We start from the raw sequence: 14,038 nt of genomic DNA, 5'->3' as shown, positions 1-14,038 counted from the left end.
AAAAACAGTTAAACTAGGAATCATTAAAAATTATATATTTATACCTTAAAAGTTGTATTTTATCTCAAAACATATTCATGTTTGTTTATTCACCCATTGGTTGATGTCAGGCCAAGTAATATTCTTTGAGCATGAGTAGCCAGGTTGGAGCTCTGTATCAGCTTTCTTTCTTTCTTTTTTTATTGAAGTATAGTTGATTTACAGTGTTTCAGGTATGCAGCAAAGTAATTCAGTTGTGACACAAAGTGATTCAGTTGTGTCTTTTTCAGATTCTTTTCCATTATAGGTTATTACAAGATATTGAATATAGTTCCCTGTGCTATACAGTAGGTCCTTGTTGTTTATCTATGTTATATATAGTGTATCTGTTAATCCCAAATTCCCAATTTGTCCCTCCCCCCGTATCAGCTTTCTTAAGTAAACCACACCCCTAGTGCATCTTGTACTGCTTCTGGTGTTTGATGTTTTAAGGTAATTGACAAGTTCTCTAAGGACAGAATTCCTTTTAGGTTTCTTTGTTATTCCCTGGTGTTTTATAGCAGTCTCGCCACAGCAATTTTCTTAGTAATTTGCTTTAAGATTTCCAACAGTTTTTGTACGCATTTTATCAGATTACATAACATTTAATTAAGGACATAATTTAATAAGTATGTTTGGCAAATTTGGGCGCAAACTGCAAGGGACCCTTGGTAAGCAGATGACTTAATTGGAAGGAGCAGTATTCACGTCCACTGGCTGCAGGCATTCAGGGTGTATTTCAGCTAATCTGGTGCGTCTATTAAATCATCCGTTCAGAAATACTCTAATGTACAGCATGATGACTACAGCTAACACTGCTATATGATACATAGGAAAGTTGTTAAGAGAATCAATTCTACGAGTTCTTATCAGAAGGAGATTTTTTTCCTTTATTCTTTCCTCCTTTCTTTTCTTTTTATTGTATTTATATGGCAAGACGGTTATTAGTTGAACCTATTGTGGTACTCATTTCACAATATATGTAAAGCAAACCATCATGCTGTATGCCTTAAACTTATACAGTGATGTGTGCCAATTAGTTCTCAATAGCACTGGAAAAAGAGAAGTACTTTACTGTAGCCATTTTTCCTCAATAAATCCAGATCAGAATCTCTACTTCTGTGCTTATTTAAAAAAATGCTTTCACGTTTTAATTCTATCAGTTACATTAGTTCGTAAACTCACTTTTGCATCTGCACTGAGGTAGGGAGAGAGGAAGCCTAGGACTGCTACAGACTGTAGAGATGCCAAGTATTCCGATAGGCCTGAAGGTGAGCAGGGGATCTTAATGAGAAGCATACAAAAGAGACCCAAAGTCTTGCCAGAAACGAAAGAGTGGTACATGCAGGTGACCTGCGCAGCTGCCCCTTCCCATGTGGAGTAATTTCCCTTTTTTTCCTCATATCTTTAGGGCTTTTGTGTTCTACTGAAGAGTATATCTCATAAACCTGCCAACTCAGTGTTCCATTATTTGTTTTGACCCTTGAAACTTTCCCAGCAGAATCTGCCTCTCTTTAATCATGATCTACATGCTGGTAGTTTTACAACATAAAGAAGACACACAATGTTTGCCTTAAAGGATCCAGAAAAGACTGTTATCTTGTTCCTTCCCTTTTGAAAATCTTCCTGGTTCCATGCTATAACCAAAGGGTTCCCAGAACTGCATCTGCCTTCTGTCTTCACATCTGAATTAAACGCACCTGACAGTTACAACTTTGTCCATCCCTTGACGGTGGCTTTTTTTTCATATTTGCAATTTGCAGACCAAATCAAAACACAAAAACAAAAACAGTCTACTCTTTCTCCTACCACAGGAAGTGGGAATAGCAACATATTAACAGACAACCAAGTTTGAGTCCACAGTAGCAAAGGTTAATCACCGTTGTGATGGCTGTGTGTCTCTCTGCAGCCTGCTGTTCCATTCTTCCTAACGTCCACTAAAAGTATCCAGGGGCACCCACTCCTGACCACTCTCAGTCACCCATCACCACGTACTCCCCCATAAAATAATCCCAGTGCCTTCCTTCTGAATCAAAGCTGAATCCTATGAAGTCTGAACATCTACCGTCCTCCCTCCAGGAGACACTAGAATTGAACCCACCTTATTCCACATCACTCATCCCCCCACACATGAGTACTTGAGGTCATATCTTCTCTAGCCGTTTTTCATCCCCATATTGCTACGCCATGCTCAACACATGCCTCAATATCCTGTATCTCTTCATGGACTGTTGCGTACACCTCATGGCTGGGTTGGGAGAAGCAGAGGTGATGTGTTAGGGATGGGGCACACAGAGTACAAAGGCTCTAGTAACATTTTATACCTTAGGCTGTAATGTATGTACATGAGTGTTCATTTTATTATTCTTTTAATTTGTATATATTCATTGTAGATATGCCTTTACATGTATGGTCTACTTCATAATTTAAAAATTAAAAAAAAATACCTCTGTTCCCTTGAGGCATGTACCATCTAGCCAGGATACTCTCTATCCCATTTCATCAACCACTGTCAGTTACTGAAGTCCTGGATGTTCTCCCTGGTTTATTACTCCCCAGCAAGGGCCTGCTATCAGTCTGGTTGATTTTCATACCCAGGAGGTGACCTGTCCAACAGACTGGACTCTGAGTTCCTGAAACTCCTCTGTTCAAAAACATTTTCCTTCCCCCGCCCCCTCAGCCACCTTGAACTTTTCAAATCAGTACTTCAGAAAATCCACCCTCTAATGCAAACACTACCCTTCCAGCTGTTTGTTTCAGCTGTCCCCTTTCCACCTGTACTTCTGCCTGCCTACTGTACCGTCATCCGTTCAAGCCTCTTCTTTTTTTTTTTTGGCCGTGCTGCACGACATGCAGGGTCTTAGTTCTCCCACCAGGGGTTGGACTCACAGCCTGGGCAGTGAAAGCATGGAGTCCTAACTACTGGACGAGCAGGGAATTCCCTCAAGCTTCTTCTTTATGCCTTTCCCTCACTCCCCTCCTGCATGCACTTCATTGTTATTCAATTTAGATTTTATAGTCCATCTCTCCACTCTTTTGACTTTGTTCAATTTTTTTTTTTATCCATTTGTTCTTTCATTGCACCTACCTGGAAAAACCATACCTGAATAAGCCCAACCATTCACTTTCCTGTACCTGCTTTTGGGCAACTAAACATTGCTAGAGAAAATCATAAAGCTGGGCTGAGTAGGGCCAGTTTTCAGTCACTCATCTCCTAATCTCACCACTGACAAACAACCTTAGGACGCATCTCTTATCAGTCCCTTCTCTCACTCATCACAGTAACTTTTCAAGTCCCACCCTTCTCAAGCCTCTAACTAGCCCAGCTCTCCTTTCATTCTCAGCCAATGACTCACCACCTTCAGAAAATAAATTTAAACAATCATACATAAACGATCTCATCTTCCAGCCCACAAGTCTAGAAATATATGTGTATATATGAAACCGAGCAGATCCCTGCAGGGCCTTCGTGATTCCAGACCCTTCCATGTTCCCCCACTCCCACCTTTAGAAAAAAAAACACCTTATTTTCCCTGGCCTGTTTGAGAAAACAGTCTCAAGCAATTAATCATTTAAGGAGTGGCAAAAGCGGGAACTAAGAAAAGGCAGTCAAGCAAGGAAGGTGATAACAACTTAAGCAATAAGTAAAATTGAAGAATTGGGTCATAAAGTCCTAGTTCTCCTTGAGAAAAACAGATAACAGTGTCTGACACACATTCTTAAGTTATTTCTTATGGAAACCAGACCCCCGGCCAGGTGGAAACTGCTGACCCTGAACATATGGACCCAGACCATAGACTGGTTGGAGCTGGAAAATTGATGATCAGGATTACTGAAACACCACCCTGTCACTTTACCGTCTACCAATCCGAAAAGTGTCCATGAGCTGATCACACACCCTGTGACCCTCACCCCAACACTGTCTTTAAATACATTTCTCTGAAAACCATCGGGGAGTTTGGGTCTTTGAGTATGAGCTGCTCATTCTCCTTGTTGGGTGCCCTGCAGTGAACACTGTGCTTTCCTTCACCACAACCCAGTAGATTGGCTTTGCTGCATATCTAGGTGGGTGGATCCAAGTTCTGTTCAGGAACATACACAATCATCCTACAACACGTTCTTCCTTTTATAAGGAAGAGTTGTTCTTTCTGCCATGTTTGGAATCCCATTGCCTCTCATTTTCTTGGAGCCATCATCATTTACACCTCCTCTCTCACATTTGCCACCTCTCCCTCTCCACCAGCTCCTTATCAACATTTAAATAACTAACTTTCACCCTTAAAAATCCTCTCATAACCCTTTCCCCACTTCTGGTTACCACTCTGTTTCTCTCCCCTGCTTCTGGTAAAAGAAGCATAATTTCTGGTTTCAATCACTGAGTGGATTTCTAGAACCAGCCTATTTTTCAGGTTTTGGTCTACTATAAAATGAGGAGAATCACAAATACTGTCCCATTCAGTTTTACTAATCCCTTCTATTAATGTCTGGTTCATTGAGTACCCAGAATGCATTTCTCCTTTTACCTGGGATGAACAGTAGAACCGGCAAGGCTAAGTCAAGGGAGTGTTTGTTACACCAAGCAATTCCTGTCCCGTCCCAGGAGGTCTGGAGGCAGCCTTTCCATGATCACTCACAAGATCTCTTTCACGTCATGATCTGAGGAAGTCCATTCTCCTTGTAGGCCCTGCAGTGGGGGATGCAACTGCCAGTGTAGAGGTGTGATCAGCTGGGACATGGTAGGTCACTAGAGGGCCATTCAAGTTAACCTGAAGAGTGGCAACAGCCCAGATTTTATTAAAAATTTTTGTAGCACAACACCATAAATCAACTATACTCCAATAAAATTTAAAAAAATATTTTTGGCGGCCGACCAGTGTGATTGATTGAATTTATCATTTCATATATTGTATTTGGTCAGTTTTAAACTGTAAATAGAGTTACTTCTGGGGAAAATTTGTAGGGCTACTTTCTCTCGCTGTCTTCTTTTGCTATTTGATGGTTTTCTTGTAATGATTTGCTTTCAAGTTTTTTCTCTTTATCTTTTTTGTATCTGCTATAGTTTTTTCTTTGTGGTTAGCTCAAGGCATGCGTAAAATATCTTGTAGTTGTAGCCATATATTTTAGGTTGATAACACCTTAACTTCAATTGCCTACAAGAACTTTGTACTTTTACTCTCCTGTCCCCACACTTTCTATATTGTGTGCCCAATAACAAATTTTTATCATTTAACTTTTATATTAAGCTTAAACATAACTTAGGTACCACCATTACGATATTATTTTACTCTGCATTTTTTAACGTATTTACCTTTGCCATGAGATTTATGTTTTCATATGCTTTTGCATTGCTGTTTAGTATGTTTTCATTTCAATTTGAAGAACTCCTTAAGCATTTCTGTAAGGCAGGTCTAGTGGTGATGAGCTATCTTAGTTTTTGCTTATCTGGGAAAGACTCTATCTCTCCTCCATTTTTAGAGGATAATTTGGCCAGGTATAATATTCTTGATTGGCAGGGTTTTTTCTTTCAGGTACTTTGAACATATCATTGCACTGTTTCCTTGCCTACAAGATATGGGCTGAGAAATCCACTGACAGTCTTATAGGGGTTCCATTTCATGTGATGAGTCACTTTTCTCTTGCTGCTTTAAAAATCCTAGAGCTTGGTCAACAGCTTTCCCATCCACCCAGCTGAGTGTATAACGGGTCACTCTTGACTCCTCCCTCTCTCTAATGCCCCAAGTCCAGTGAAATATCTTCTTATCATTTTACCTTTTAGATGTCTCTTGAACCCACTTCCACTGCCACTGCCCTCATCTGGCCCCCTTCACTTCTCACCTAAACCACAGAAGCAGCCTCTTAATTTGCTCCATGACCCCATTCCTGCCTCTCTCTAGGTCATTTCTTCCATGGCAGCCTAAGTGCTCTTTACAAAATTTATCTGATCATGTCCCTTTCTTGACTTAGGGTAAAGTTCCAAATTCCTAATGGCTCACAGGAAACCCTCTGGCCTATACTTGCCTACTCCTCTGGCATCCTTTACTGCACCGGACTAGCTTTCTTCACTTCAGCCATACTGTATCTCTTTCAGTTCCTCAAATATCCTTGCCCCCTCCCACTTCTGGGCCTTTGCACAAGCTCTGTCCCAGCCTCACGTGCTCTCCCTCACTTTCCATTCAGCTAACTCCTGTTCATCCTCCAGGGCTCAGCTCAAAGGATACTTTCTCAGGGACGTGTCCTTGACTTTCCAGAATAGATTAGGTTAATCTGCCATGTGCTCCCACAGCACTCTGCACTGTTTTTCATTGTTGAGTTTAGTTATTCATAATTATTTATTTAATGTTTGTCTTCCCCACCAGAAGACATGTGTTCCATGAAGACATTAATGTATCCATGTCATTCATGGCTGTATGCCCAGTGCCCTTCCAATGCCCCATGAAGTCTCAATAATAGTTGCTGACTGGGTGAGTGAAACACAGATCTTCCTAGTTAAGGATTCAGTTTCAATGTGAAGGATTCAGTTTCAATGTGCAACTATAACCTAAAAGCTAATAATCTATCATATTTGTTCTTGCCTTAAACACTTTGACCTTTATTTTCCACTTTACAAAGCATTTTTGGTATATGCAATACTGCCCTCTTCCTCTTTTCCCTCTTCTCAGTGATGTGTCACCAGTGATGTTTTTTTTATTGGGTGAGGTGCAGGTAATCTCCCCGTTTATAACTCTGACCTATCTGTGAGCAAACACGCAAAGTGAACTTTGGTTTATCTCCTACTGTAATGTAGCTGCTAATTACCGACAGGGAGGCTGTATTCTGTGGTCCACGTGACCAGTGGGGTGACCAGAAAGGAGCGTGGGGAAGAGTAGACCAAGGGACCCAGTGACAGGCTGTTCAGCTGGAGTTTCTGCTTCCCTGAAAGCCCAGAGTAAAGCAAGGTGTATGGTGCTGAGGTGAGGGAGGTCATGAAGACGCCACTGTTGGCCTTGGCCTTGTGGTCACTGCTCCTCCGACCAGGGCTTTTGTTCTGGAGCTCCCAAGCAAGTCAGAAATGCCGCAATGGCAACTACGAGATCAATGTCCTGATGATGAAGAACTCGGCCTTCCCAGCGTCCCAGGTTAACTTGATAGAGGTGGTGAATGCGGGAATGGAAGTAGTGAGACAGCGTCTGCTTGAAGCTGGTAAGAAGATGGTAACAGAATTCTCCCTGTTACCACCTATGGGGTCAGAGGGTTGCTAAGCCAAGACCTGTGTTCTTTGCCTGATCACCCAACCTTCTATAAGGGCCTGGCCCACAGGCCTTTTCTATTTCAAGGCAATAGATCCTCAAAGAGAAGGATTTGAGCCCTACCTCAATGAGTTCACTCATGATCTACTCTGCTTTGGGGATGGCCCCAACCCAGGTGTTCACAGCAGTGAAATGTCCCAGATAAAGCTGGGTTTAACTTAACTGGATTTAAGTAGATAAAACTACTCAACATCAGAAAGGCATTATGTTTCCTTCTGTAGCTTCTCAGAGGCAAGATTTGGTCTGTATCTGAGATTTCACAGGGTTACTAGTCAAGAAGATGAATTAAGTAAAGATCCAGGTGCTAAATCTTTCACTGGGATTTTTAATCCGTCTATTCACTCTTTACATCTCTGGTGGCTGTTATTATAAGATACAGTCAATATGATAAATTTGCAATCAAATTCAGTGTTGAAGTTCTTTATTGTATCTCCTTTTTGGGGGGAATAAGAAAATTATTTTATTTTACTTTTTAAAATGTTTTATTGAAGTATAGTTGATTTACAATGTTGTGTTAATTTCTGGTGTACAGCAAAGTCATTCAGTTGTGTATGTGTGTGTGTGTGTATTCTTTTCCATTATGGTTTATCACAGGATGCTGAATATAGTTCCCTGTGCTCTACAATAGGACCTTGTTGTTTATCCATCCTATATATGCTAGTTTGCATGTATCTCTTAATTATTAAAATAAGCTATAGCAGTAGATAAAACATGTAGAATAAAGGGGAAAAAGTCACCCCTGATAATTTCCAGCCACCTGGATATTTCCAGTATCTTTTCATATGCCTCCGAGTTTCTTGTTTTTAAGAACATAGTTGGGGTCACTATGGCACAGAAACAATTTTCTGTCCTTCTTATTTCATTTCACATTATTCTACAAGTGGCTTTCCTAGAGCTGCATAATCTTCATAGCATCATGTGAATGAATGACCAATACCCCTTAGAGTAGATATCCTCCCAAATCATGTAATAATTCCCTATGGTAGGACATTCCATTGTTTTTAATTTCTCACCATTATTTAAAAACTACTACAATAAACATTTTTATGTACATAGTTTTTTCCCATGCTTTGAGGTGAGATTGCCATAAGTATAATTACTGAGTCAACGAGTATTTCATACACCTTAATGGTTATTTATGGTTCTAAGGAGAGGATGTCTTAATTTTCTCTATTTAAAATTTGGTAGGTATCATAGATCATGTATCCTATATGTGTAATAACTGTCTTCTGTGCAATATACATTTCTTCAGTCCTTTCTGAGACTGGATTCACATATAAATGGATGGATCTGATCTAGCGCTATAATGGAACTAGGAGGTCATTTAGTAAAATCCCCTTATTTACCTGGGCAGTGTGGTATAGTGGAAAGAACATTCGATTCGAAGTCTGAGGACCTGAATTGGAGTCCCTGCCAATCTCATGTGAGCCATTTCCCTTGGTCTCCCTGAACTTGGTGTTCTTGTTTTTTGAGTACCTGTCAAGCACTAAGTAAGATAGATAATCTCTTTACTCGCCACAGCTCTGTACGATCAACACTGCAGACACTGTTTCACAGCAGAGGTTTAATAACTTTGCTGAAGTCATACAAGTTGTCTGCTTGAAATGAGAGTCAAACCCCTATCTGTCAGGTTCCACAGAGTGTATCATGTCGCCACTGTAAGATCTTTACCCACCCGTTGCTCGTGAAAGTAAGGTAGTGGAACACTGGTTAGAAGCAGAGATTTGGAATCGGACAGACCTTGGTTCATATTCCAGCCTTTTATCCACCCATTTGTCACCAGTGACTTCACGCAACTTACTTACATTTTCTGAGCCTCAGTTCCCTCACCTGTAAAATCACAATAAATAGTAGTTTCCTTCTGTGCGTGTGGTGTGAGTTAAATGAGGAGATTCACATAAAGGACCTAATTCACTGACTAATACATAGTAAGAACTCAATAAATAGCAGTTGTTTTATTTTTGCTGCTCTTACTGTTGTGCTTGTGAAGGACGTTGATATTGTGTTTGTTGCTGTGGTGTCAGAACATGTTACCAGGCATATAAAATAAACAGCATGGTGCATTGGTAAGATGCTGATCTCTGAACTCATATCACCTGAATCAGCATTTCTGCTCCATCGTGTACTAAGTGACGTTGAGTGAGTTACTGATTCTAAGTTCGCTCATCTCATTTGTAAAATGGAGTCAATAATGGTGAGGTTTTTAAATGGACTCAATGAAAGGAGAATTGGAAGGGGAGGTGTGTGAAAGAATAATAAACATTGATGCCCAGATTTCTACATTTGATGATACGTTTTGTCGGACAGATGTTCAGGCATAGTAAACTCAAGAAGTGCAGCTTGTGAGAGAATGGTAGATATATGGTCTAAACATACTAAGCATTGTTATTTGGGAAAAAGCTTAAGACGGTATACTTAAGGGCTAATTTGAAGAAAAGAAAGAGTTCAAATGTGGGTGATGTCCAAATGCAAGAGAGCAATATTTTTCCCTAGTACTTAGGAAAGCTTTGTGGGTTTTGAAGAATACATAGGACTTGGTGGAAAACATGAAAAAAAGATTCCTTCAACCTTAGGAAATCAGCTTCCCAAGGATGTATGTGCCATGGCTAAATGTACCTGGTCCATACCCTCCATGTGCTCTCATGTGCTAAGGGGGTCCATTTCCTAGACTCCAGCGTCTATATCCAGATTCACTTTGGTCCAGTCCCATCCACAAAGCCCTAGATTTGAGAGAGAGCATTCTGAGATCACCCTGTATTCCATAATGTTCTACTAACCTCCCCAGGACTGAGATCTCATGGTGTTCTGGGGGGAGTGCCAGCAAGACAAGGATGAAAACAGCACTTGGAGGGAACTGCTTGTATCTCCCCAAATCTGATTTGAAGTCATCCCGTTATCTCAAAAGTGAAGCCTGATTTGAAGTCATCCCATCCCATTGTCTAAAAAGTGCTCAGTATTTTCTTGAGAAATCACGTGGGATTTGAGGAGATAAAAGTAAGCAGAAACACATCACATCACCATAGTGATGAGAGGCAGCAGGTGCTCAAACTTCCCATCTCAAGGGCTTTTACGCCCTTAAAAATAATCATGGGGGCTTCCCTGGTGGCGTGGTGGTTGGGAGTCTGCCTGTTAATGCAGGGGACACAGGTTCGAGCCCTGGTCTGGGAGGATCCCGCATGCCGCGGAGCGGCTGGGCCCGTGGGCCACAGCTGCTGAGCCTGCACGTCTGGAGCCTGTGCTCTGCAGCAGGAGAGGCTGCGATAGTGAGAGGCCCGCGCACTGCGATGAGGAGTGGCCCCCACTTGCCACAACTAGAGAAAGCCCTCGCACAGAAACGAAGACCCAACACAGCAAAAATAAATAAGTAAATTAATAAACTCCTACCCCCAACATCTAAAAAAAAAAATTAAAAAAAATAATAATCATGGGTTCTAAAGAGTTTCATTTATGTTACATTTATCAATGTTTATTATATGGGAAATGAAAACTGAAAAATGTTCAAAATATTTTCTTATTGATGCAGTTAGAATAACAATTGTAAGAATTTGTTAACGTAAATAAAATTTCATATTAAAGAAAACATATTTCTCAAACCAAAAACTAGAAGTAGGTGAGAAAAGTGGCAGAGATTCACATTTTAGCAAACCTTTAATATCAGGCTTAATAGAAAATGGTTGGATTCTGATATCTGCTTCTGCAATTAAAATGTTGCCATACTACATATTATGTAGCCTCTGGAAAACTTCACTATATGCTCGTGAATGTCTTAAAATAATAGAATAGTTTTGACCTCATGGACCTCCTGAAAGAGTCTCAAGGTGCCTCAGGGGTCTATGGCACATGCTTTGAGAACCACTGATCTATAGCATATTGGTTCCAGAATCAGACTGCCCTATGTTCAAAACCCAGCTCCACTACCTGCCAGCTGGTAACCCTAAGCAAGTTAACTTACCTCTCTAGATCTCCTTTTTCTAGAAAGGTAGAAAAATGAAGTCTCATGGCTGGTATAAACTTCCTGAGAAATAACACTAGTCTTCTCTTTCCCCTCATTTCTGGATAATAGGCCTAAATGTGACCGTGAATGCCACCTTTATCTATTCGGAAGGTATGGCTTATAAGTCCAATGACTGCCGGAGTAGCACCTGTGAAGGCTTCGACCTACTCAGGATGATTTCAGTGAGTATCTGCCTTTGCAGAGTCAGCTCACACCCTCCTGCCGCAGGAGGGCCACAGCGTGAGCTTGGGCGCTGGCCCGCCAGGATCTCTTACATTATCTCCAGCTATGCAGCTGAGTGATTTGGAGACTGGGTGCTCCCACTGTATCTCCGTCTATTTCCCAAGTGACAGGCACCCTCCAGGAATCCAGGAAAGTGGGGAGAACCTTAGCTATGTTCTGTCTGTACACGTTCAGTGGTATGGAGGGGAATTATTTTGTTTTCAGCTGTTTTTAGAACTTTTAAAAAATTTAAGTGTTGGTATTAACTGGTTTGCCTTCGTGTCCCTCAAGAAAAATCTGAGGTGCCCCATTAAAAAATATACTCTAAAGCCTTACACCAGACATCTTTTACAAGTCATCACCATATACACGGTCACAGGTTTATTGCTTAAGGGCTGAATCTGACACTTAACTTTAAAGTAGTAACTGTAATGTCAATCCGTAGAAATGGGAAGAGAGAGATTCTTGCCTAGTTCCTCCTCCCAACTCCATCCCCAACCAGAGCTTTCTGGAACTGAAGAGTAGTCCAAGCTCTCTAGAGGCAGGTAGGGTGTGAGAGGTCCCTTTGGTACAGAGACCTAAGGGAAGGCCGTGCAGGAAGCTGAGCACTGGGCACAGATCCATGGCTCTGAAGCTCTGATCAATAACATCACATCGACCAGATTGGCCGCACTCCTGTCAGGAAGTGGTCATTCTTGATCATGGGAGGGCAGGGAGTGAGCAAGGGGAGTTTAATAAACAGGTGTGCCTCCTCCCTGTCTCTGCAGGTGGGAGGTCCCACCTCATTGCCCAACACCAGTGATGGAATGCTCCTAATCAGTTTCCCCTTGAGAAAGAGTGGAATTAAGATCTGTAGTCTCCCACCTGGCCACACTGCATTTTCTTCTCTCCAGCCCCACTTTGTAGCTCTCTCTGAACCTGAAACTTGCCCTGTCCCTCCACAGCACCTCCAAATCTAGCCTCTTCACCCCTTGGCCTACAGATAACTGCTAATGTGACAGTCTGCCAGTCCCTCTCCACCACTGGACATCCTCCTCTTGATAGAGTCCAGGTTCACGTTCAGTCAGTTCACCTTCAGTGGGATGCCCTTCCCTCCCTCCACAGCCTCTCCCCTCTCGGACCCCTTTATCCTTCGGCTGGCCCTCGCCCAGCCCAAGGCATGCACGTGGCTCCTTTCTGCTCTACATTCTAACATCTCGAGAGGCCCGCTTTCTAGCCTTCTGGGAGCCTTCCCCTTGCTGGTTCTTTCCTGTGCATTGATTCATAGTTTTCGGTTTAGGAATTGGTTGTTATTTTTTTCTCCTACAGAGGAACCAACAGATGGGATGTGTCCTCATGGGGCCCACGTGTACCTATTCCACCTACCAGATGTTGTAAGTAGTTTGGTTTGTTGTTGTTTTCATGCCCCTGTGAATTGAAGTCAGGACATCATATCAAGATTTAAATGACTTATCAAACAGCAATCTAGTCAAGGCAATACAATTGAGGGTGCCAGGGCCCTCGTATTTCACAGTCCCTCTATAAATGTCATTCCCTCATCCGGGTAACTCAGCCTTTGCTCAGTGTGGGGTGGATGACAGTAGATATTCCGGTTCAGTTACTAACATCTGAGCTTGAAAAGCAAAAAGGTAGAGGTGAAAAGTTAGACTCCAGGCGGGAAACAGGGAAGATAGTGAACTTAGATGTTTTGAGAGTTGAATAAAGGAAATCTTCCCAGAAGTATGGGCAGACTGTACCCAAACACAAAAGAAAGTGCAGCACCCTAGGGCATTAACAAGGCTCCGTTCCCTCCTTAGGGCTGTAAGAATAGGGAAGGTAGCGGGGTTCCTATTTCAAAGCACTATTTGAGGATTATATACATAACATACTAAAGTACTTTGCACAGTGCCCTTATCAGCTTAGAAAAAAAAGAAAAAGCTTCCACTGTATTTAGAGTGAAAATACTTCCTGGCTTTGGGAAAATCGCCCTCATCCCTTTCGATCATTTCACTCAGTGTAATTCTCCTCACTGCAAAACACTTTGTTCTGCCAGATCACCTCTCCCGCAATCCACATCCCTCTCACATGCCTTTCTTTCACATCTTCCATCTCCCCGTGAATCAAGGATCACCCTTTGTCTACACAGAGAAAACTATGCTGAAGGAACACTTGCAGTAGGTTTTGAAGGGTAGACATTACACTTCTGAAATTTCTGTTGCAAAGTCTGCTTCTCACACCTGCCACCCAACTGTATAAACAGACTCAGACGTTCAAACCCACACAGACCATAGACACCCCACAGAAGCACATTTGACCTCATCTTCTGTACCAAAGTGCAGATGAATACAGAATCTTATCTTCCTTGTGCTCATTCCCAACTGTCATCTTACCTGACCATTTACTGATATTGCTGGAGAGTGTGCCCAGAAGGAAAGGAGAAGTAGAACATTGATTCACCACTTATGAGGAACTTCCATGTGCAAAGACGCATTTTTGTTGTGTCAGAGTGGAGACAATTAAGTAAAATAGAGAAGGTGAC

The 14,038-nt window shown here is 41.8% G+C and overlaps 1 protein-coding gene across 5 annotated transcripts in view; it reads left to right on the top strand.

Moving 5' to 3' along the window:
• The window catches only part of GUCY2C (guanylate cyclase 2C), a 118,792-nt gene that overhangs the window by 40,181 nt on the left and 64,573 nt on the right, over nt 1–14,038 (top strand). For 3 of the 5 annotated variants that reach the window (XM_060112437.1, XM_060112436.1, XM_060112438.1), the window contains 2 exons: nt 11,368–11,480; nt 12,829–12,893. In XM_060112437.1, the coding sequence (XP_059968420.1) occupies nt 11,412–11,480; nt 12,829–12,893 (134 nt within the window). In that variant the 5' untranslated portion in view covers nt 11,368–11,411. The remainder of the gene's footprint in view (nt 1–11,367; nt 11,481–12,828; nt 12,894–14,038) is intronic. The other 2 variants (XM_060112439.1, XM_060112435.1) reach the window with 1 other exon arrangement.

Source organism: Mesoplodon densirostris, chromosome 11, assembly GCF_025265405.1.
Source record: "Mesoplodon densirostris isolate mMesDen1 chromosome 11, mMesDen1 primary haplotype, whole genome shotgun sequence".
In the NCBI taxonomy this organism is placed as follows: Eukaryota; Metazoa; Chordata; class Mammalia; order Artiodactyla; family Ziphiidae; genus Mesoplodon; species Mesoplodon densirostris.
Note: the sequence above shows the minus strand (reverse complement) of the source record. Positions and strands in the feature narration are given on the sequence as shown.